The sequence below is a fragment of the Tasmannia lanceolata genome, unplaced genomic scaffold (assembly GCF_043159265.1).
Source record: "Tasmannia lanceolata isolate RefF3 unplaced genomic scaffold, GAP_Taslan_0.1 ptg000018l, whole genome shotgun sequence".
In the NCBI taxonomy this organism is placed as follows: Eukaryota; Viridiplantae; Streptophyta; class Magnoliopsida; order Canellales; family Winteraceae; genus Tasmannia; species Tasmannia lanceolata.
The window spans coordinates 2,147,079-2,155,349 of record NW_027518695.1 but is presented as its reverse complement, the minus strand read 5'-3'; the positions used below and the strand labels follow the sequence as shown (position 1 = coordinate 2,155,349).

At 38.9% G+C, this 8,271-nt stretch overlaps 1 protein-coding gene across 1 annotated transcript; it reads right to left on the bottom strand.

Moving 5' to 3' along the window:
• Positions 1–528: 528 nt before the first annotated feature.
• On the bottom strand, positions 529–1,035 carry LOC143849466 (uncharacterized). Its single transcript, XM_077358477.1, has one exon. It carries the CDS (start codon positions 1,033–1,035, stop codon positions 529–531), a length of 507 nt encoding a protein of 168 aa, XP_077214592.1.
• Positions 1,036–8,271: the final 7,236 nt, after the last annotated feature.

The window sequence follows — 8,271 nt, the reverse complement described above, 5'->3', positions numbered from 1 at the left end:
GGTTGATATGAGATGGTATTGGGTCCCAGTTCTCCCACCAATGGAAACGGGGAAATCACCAACTTTTATGGTCCATCCACATGAGATGGTATTGGGTCCCACACTTATTCCACCAAATGGAAATTGGCCCATCACTCTCTCATGCTCCCTTTCAAATGAGACACATCTAGTAAGTAGACAATAAAATTTGGATTAAAAGGGGCTTCCATTTCTCATTCCCAAATATTCCTCCTACACAGGTGAAAAACAGAGAAAATGGGTAACAACACATTAACCCACCTTTGCAATGAATAAATTAACAAAAGGAGTATTATTTTTCTAAAACCCTCCATAAAATTACACATCCATCAACCTCCAACAAATTCCAAACAGACAATTATAATTTATAAGTAAACTCCCTGACAAAACAAACAAATTAATTTTTAAAAAAAAAGTAAACGAATCTAATAAATAAATAATCAATACAATATAGCCGACTGAAAATCTTCTACACCCCATCCGTGCACATTAGCCAAAGCCCGAACATTTTCATTTTTCAGTGGCCGTGAAGTCCGGCCCATCCTTGCCGAGATCCATCGAAGATTTCGCCGACACTGGAGGAACGGCATACCGGGCCGAGAAACCTCGGAATCCGTTAAACTCATCCTCAGAATTACCATTTTGCCCATGGCCTTCGTCGAAATTAAGGGCGTAACTCAAAGGATCGTATTGGAATTTACCTTGTTTTCCTCCCGTTCTGATGTTCTTGTTAAATCGCCTTATAAAAGTCTTCCATTTGGGCCCCGCCACGATCTCAGACAATTCTCTCACCTTTTTCCAACCCTTTTCCCACCATCTCTCTTCGTTCTCGGACTTACGGATCCGACCCCACCAGATCGATCCTGATCCGACGGTGTTGGATCGATCGGACTGGAAGCACGGTATCCAGAAGCAGCATCCTCTTTTCGAGAAGATTAGATCGGCTTCATCTCCTAATTCAATTGCCTTCTGGTTCGCGAAATCTGGATTCTCCGCCGTCTGAGAATCAACGGCCATGGAGAAAAAAGAGAAGGGGAGAAGAGAAAGAAAGGGATTTAAGGTAGCAGGAAAAGCAAGGAAAGGGGATCCTTGCCTGATTCCTGCAAACCCTAACCCTAATTCTTCTTTTTTATTCTCTCTCTGCCTTTGGTATGAGAGAGAGAGAGAGAGAGAGAGAGATTGGTAACGTTGTGGTTTTGGGTTGGAATCGTTATATTAGACGGGGTGTCAGGAAATTGCCAGCTGTCGATGACGTGGAAATTTCTAACGGTTCGATATTGGAAAAATGACTATATTTATTCGCGGTCCGTTGTATCTCGCTAAATCCGCTCTCCTTTTCTTATTAACGGTCGGAAAAAGAAAATTAGAAGCGAAAAGAAGAATAGAAAATGTGGGTTGTGTGTTGCGATTTCTGAAATTGTAACGGTTGGATCGAGTGATGTGATGTGGCCCACATTGAAATTGGAGGGACGTTAACGAATGTGACAATATTGAATTGGTGGACCCCACTCATAAACAAATGTGACACTAATGAAGTGGTGGACCCCACTCATGTGCCCAATCCGACGGGGTATCTAGATGTGGTGGGCCCAAGATTAGGACATTTAGACGATTTGCCCTAACATAGTGGGGTCAGATGTAGTTGCCCGCACAACCAGAATAAGACAAAAAATGTGTCCGAGCTGGCAGCAGGTAATGAGATGTGGTGCGGCCTATATTAAGATCCAAGATGTCCATTGACATTAGATGATGATATGTGGGCCCCATTTCTACGTGTATTCATATCCTCCACTGAAAACCCTTTGGCTCTAGTTAGATAGCAAATCACCGTTTATGGGAAACAAAACAGAGAGAGATCAGCCCCTTCTCGGTGTGTGAACTTGAAGTCCGGTACTTTTTCAAATAGTACAGTGGGGCCCGCTTCATATGATGATCCAAACTGTTCATTCATTGGGCCACAACGTAATCCTAACCTTCTAATATATGGGAGGGACTGCACATTATACACACCTCTAGAGATCGGAGGGTTAGGATCATCCTGGAGTGATGATGAACTGGATACATCTTATTTACATTGTGGCCCAACAAATGAACGGTTCGGATCATCATTTGAAGTGGGCCCCAATGTTCTATTTGAAAAATACTAGACATCGCTCTCACTTACCATGTAAAATCTCTGAGAAAGAGAGTTCAAAGTGACATGAACGAATTGTTTGAAGTAATGTTTAATGAAATTTTCAAGATAATCACAAAGAAGTTATGCATAGGAAATCGGTTCGGGATTTGACCAAGAGCAAGCGGTTAAGCTTCTGATTTTCCACGAGTTCTGCTGTATCTCTCATTCATGTATGGACAAAATAGAGTTTTTGTTTTCCTTATTTTTGAGCAACTTGGTACAATCCCCACACATGCGGCCCTCTCAATTTTCTTCCTCTCCAACTCTCCCAAACCGAGAGGGAAATTGTTGATTTGTCCTTGCTCAACCACATCTTGGTTATTCACTTTGTAAGCTACCCGTATATGCATAGCAAGGACTTTATGAAATACAAAAAAATGAGAAGCCACAATCATTCAAAAAAAAAAAAAAAACAGAGTGGAAGAAAGGAAAAAAGATGAGAAACCAGACAATCTCACACAACTTAGAGAACGACTTATGTAGAAGCATGCCATTTTATAGCATTAAAAGATAACACAAATCTGCAGCACAGGTGGCCGGTTACACTTTTTCAACTAGTACCATGATTGTAGTTTGTAATGTGTGTGTGAGTTGTTGTGCTTCTGGTTTGAATAAGCCAATATACAATCTATTTCTATGATTTGAAACTCCAACTTCGAACATACAGCCCTTGTAATATTTTCCAAGTATATCAGAGCAGTTTATGCTTGTCATTTCATCAAAAGAGAAGGGTATTTTTATCATAAAAAATGCATCCTTCTAAAGATGGAAGAATAGAGGGTGATGTGAGTGTGGTGCAGTGACCAGTTCACAAAAGGGCATACTTAGCTCAGTAACCTATGTTGTACCCTCCATAATTTGGACAATGTTCAGTGGAAAAGATGCCTATTATTTATATCTAAAAAAAGGACAAAAAAAGAAAAGCAGAAAACTGCCTAAAAACATCAGACCATAATGCAAGTTCTAACAGTAAGAAGATAAAAGAATTTCAAACTTAAAACATGCAAATAAGGTCATAGCATAATAGAGTGGCAACTTTAAGAGCTGAAACAAATCAGAAAATCTAACACACAGAGGGAACAAAAAGAACTTAATCTTATCAGAGAAAATGGTACTTGTATACCTGCCCATGTTGGCTATTATTGAGATTCAAACTTTGTGTAACTGATCTTTTACCACTGGCAGGAAGAATATTACTGCTAGCTGGATCCAAGTGTACTTGGGCAAACTGTCAACTAAATACACTTTGAGTGTCACAATTCTTGGGGGTTCAACGTGAAAGCAAAGATCCCACATGCATGGGAAAAGTAGTGGGATGTGGATGGACTTTATAAGGATTTGGGCACCCAACCCTTAGTGACTAGCTTTTGGGGTGAGTTCTACCCGGGTCCCAACAACAATGACAGGTTGCAGGGAATTACATAAGACAAACTGAAACAGTATAAAAGAGTATCCCTGAGATTTATGGGGAATGAAATTTGAAATCTTGCACTTTCCAATTTTGTAGTGAATTGTAAGTCATTTAGAAGATGGAACTTAATGCAATATTTTTAGGGAAATGATATATTATCCCCCCCCCCCTCATTTTTTTATTACTTGGGACAGTCCCCTCTAGTGTAAAACAGTAGTCCTAAATACATTAGAAGGGGCTGCCCCAAGTAAAAATAAAGGGGCTAATAGATCACTTGCCTGTTTTTAGTCTGAACGTTACTCTGTGTTGGTTCTTGTTCTTGGCCTTTTATTAACAGAAGTTGGCTTCAATTGTTCATAGAAATGGAAAAGGTTTTAGACTTGTTCCGTCATGTTGCTCCTTTTGGGGTATGGTGTGGAGTTTTGGCCTCTTTGAAGTCATTAGTGGAAAGTCCCTGTGGGGTTTGCAAATTGCAAGTCAAGGAGAACTGGTGAGGAATTCAAAGACTTTAAGAGACCCTCTTTGAATGCCATCGACCTTATTTGTAAATAATATTATTTTAATTAAATCTTTTTTTTTATAAAAGGGACTTTAAGGCCTCTTTGAAAGCCATTAACTTTAACCATTTCTAAAATCTCTTATTATAAACAATATTTACAAATAATCACATTTATCTTGAAAACCCCATATAAGATTATATGCAAATAACTTTTAGGGCTTCCTTTGATGCCTCCAAAGTTGGGCCAAATTTGCAAATAAGATTATATTTTAAGTTTAGTCTAATTCGTAAATTGGACATTGAATCCACTATGGAAGGAATTAACAATGGCTTGAGGCCTAAATTGCAATTTGGTAATTTCAAATGGGAGCAACAAACCCTGACTGTGTACAAAGATATAGAGAAAGACAGATTTCACAACACAAGAAAATCCTCTTCTCAAATAGTGAAACCAAAGTTTACACTAGCCCAAGATGAACAACCAAGTAGAAGAAGAACAATGCCCAAAAGAGATGTGCTTCAATATATGATAGAAAGAACAACACTACAAGATAAACAACAGTAAAAAGAAGAAAGCTTCAAGAGGAAAGCTTGCACACAAGAGAGCTTCAATGGAGCTTCAATGGAGGTCTAGGTTGTGGAGAATCTCTACCAAAATGAAGTTAATGAGAATTTTGCTTGGTCAAGGAAAGTAAAGAGAAGTAATAGCTTTGGTAGGAGATAGTGGGTATGGAAAAATGGTGATTTTAATATTAGGATACTGGGTTTAGAGTTTCAAGTAGGGTTTGAATTTGAAATAGGAAGTAGTGGGAAAAGTTGTAGCAAACATGTGTGGCTCACACATGTGCAAGCTAGGCAAAAAGACCAACATGCCCATGGAAACAAAAGTACATATTTGCCCTCACTACATCTCTCAAAATAAAAATAAAATAAAGCAACCAAAAAATACACTTTAAAATTAGCACTCGTCCTTAAAGTGATTTTTTGGAAACTACTCCAAGCTTACCCCGAAGTAGCTCAAATGGTCCTTTGAAAAGTGACTTAGTAAAGATATCGGCAATGTTCTCTTTGCTCCTCACTTCCGCTACACCAATTGTACCATCTAACACTTTTTCACGAATGAAATGATGCTCGATCTCAATATGCTTTGTTCTTGCATGACAAACCGGATTTGTGGCAAGTTTGAGTGCACTTTGGTTGTCACCAAGAATAGTCGTCGCCTTGTGAATAGGTAAATGAACATCTTCAATCAACCGCCGCAACCAAACACATTCTTGAGACGCAAGAGCGGCGGCCTTATATTCCGCTTCCGTTGTTGAAAGAGACACCGAATCTTGTTTCTTGCTACACCAAGAAACACCCGCCGATCCACACAAAAACACATAACCGGAAGTAGATCTTCGATCATCCAAGTCCCCCTCCATAATCGGCATCGGTAAATCCATTCAACACAAAACCAACTCCTCTTTTGTAAAATAACCCAGAGTCAAGGGTAGAATTCACATACTTCAAAATCCTCTTTGCCGCCTCCAAGTGTGGTTTCCGTGACGCTTGCATATAGCGACTAACAAGCCCAACGGAAAATGAAATATCGGGTTTTGTGATAGTCAAGTAGATGAGACTACCCACAAGAGCACAATATGGTCGTGCATCCGGAAGAAGCTTGCCTTCTCCCCGCCTTATCTTTATGTTGGAATCAAGAGGAGTAGAGGATCATTTACTTTGACTCATCCCAAATCTTCCAACTAATTTCTCCGCATAGCCTTTTTGAGAAACTAGAACATCATCCTTCAAGGTCTCCACCTCCAAGACAAGAAAGTGACTTAGCTCTCCCAAGTCTTTCATCTCAAAACGAATAGATAGCCCCTCCCTTAGCTTTGCAACCTCAACATCATTGTTGCCGGTAACTATCATGTCGTCGACGTAAAGAAGCACAATAACAAGCAAGCCTTTATCTTTCTTCACAAATAAACTAAAATCGGAGTTGGAAGCAAAATAACAACAAAATTGCAAGTATTCGACAATCTTACCATACCATGCCCTTGGAGCTTGCTTCAACCCATAAAGAGCTTTCTTGAGCTTGCAAACATGAGCTTGCTTCAACCCATAAAGAGATTCATGGCAATAGGAGAGAATCCCTGAGATTCCGGTCATTCACCGGCCCCAACTATGATACCGGCAACGACCACGGCATCGCCGCCTCTGACGTAATCTCCAATATCCATCAAATCATTTGACACGTCGCCACCCAAAAGCATGACAGATCCCCATCACTTTCCAACCCATAAACATACGGGACCTCTCAGGGCCATACAGGGCATCCGTTGCTTGCTACCTCACTGATAAGCGCCGCTCCCCCAAATAGCACGTCACATCAATCACCTACCACTCCTTTCAGCCATACCACGGTCCAAAAGCGCCTAATCACCTCTATCCCTTAGCATTAGTACTCTTCTGTGTATAAAATGAGAAGAATTCTTTGGATTTGAAGAAAAATATGAAAATGAATAAAATAATTAAAAAAATAAATACCCCATGAATTGGTTATCCCTAAACGAGTCATGGCCTCTGCAATTTAAGAATCTCTCTGTCGAATGGCATGTTCTCCCCGGTGAGAATTTTCATTTGTTTTTCTTTTTGAATAAGTAATAAGAATAAGAGGTTGGTTGCTTTATCTATGTTCCGCGTGTCGTCCTGTGTCAGTTGTCGACCCTCCATCTATAGGGATATATAAAAGCTCTATGTATTATTTATATTTTTATGGATGTTGTTTATGTTTTAGTTCCAAACAATTTTTTCTTTCCTTTTTTGTTTGGATGATGATTATACTACTGAACAGCCCGGTTACAGAGGTGGTCAAGAAGCAAAGTCCAATCAAACCAGTGATACAAAATGCAATATTAAAATGTATCACTTAGAGGCCTATCTAGATCCAACAGCAACTCTGGGCAGGACTCAGAGACGTTTGAATACATGGATTTTACAATACATGTTTTTAGCCTATAAAACATGGATTATAAAATCCAAGCTTTAGATTGTAAAATCCAGGATTTTACAATTCTAGATTATAAAATCCATTTGTCCAAACGACCCATAAGAGTCATTCTGTTGTCATTTGTCTCTACCGAATGCATCTTTGTATCTTATTATATCTTTTTTATCTAGCTAGGGGGTGAATCTGGCACCAATCCAGATCTACATCTGTAACTCCCCACAATCGTTTTCATTTAAATGAATACAAACTGAATTTGGTGTGTAAGCAACTAGCATTCAAATCTATTGATGGTCGTGGGCTCGTGGCGGAGTGACATTAGGAGCCTAATCTCCTTTTCTCACCCTTTCTTCCTTCATTTCACAACTCTTAATCTTGCCGTCACTCTCCTTCCATAGATCATGATGATTCATGGAGTACCATACCTTCACAACAATACTTCAAAAACAAAACCTACAACCAATTCAATTGTTGGCCATTGCATAAGTCAATAAGTGCAAATCCCTCATCTTAGATGTATCATACTTTGCACTTCATACGGATAAAGGTAAGCAGCCAAGACTTTATCTAGCATTTTTTTTTCCATTTCAACCTACAAAGCTGTTTCCAAATCTACTACATTGACAACTATCCATTGGTTTGTCTTCATAGAAAAGCTATAAATAACAAAGTTCATACTATTACCAGCTACTATTCGAAATGGTTAACATGTATCTAAGATGCAAACAGAGATAAAAGGCAAGTATCCTATCATTACAATTCCAGAAGTCCCCACATGGATATTCATAACTTCTCATACATGATTTATTCGAAGAGTATGTAAGTAAGAAACAGAATACTGATTAGAAATTTATCTCACTTACCTTTCCGGTATCAGAAACTAAATTTTGCCCGCATTTTCTTTGATTCGTACTTTAAATAAAATCCATCCATGTTCCCCTGAAGCTCCTGATTCATTCTGAAGAAACTGAAAAACAGCAATATTCAGATGCTTAAATAGCTGATCCATTGGTGACCCGCCATAATATTTGTTTCTAATAGTTTTCACTTTGGTTAATTTTTATTACTATGAGGGCAGTAACCTAATATGAGATGCAACTTCACCATTTATCTCTACACAAAATAGTTCAAAGCTACAAATCTAGTTCAGAAAACTGAAAACTTTCAATATAACT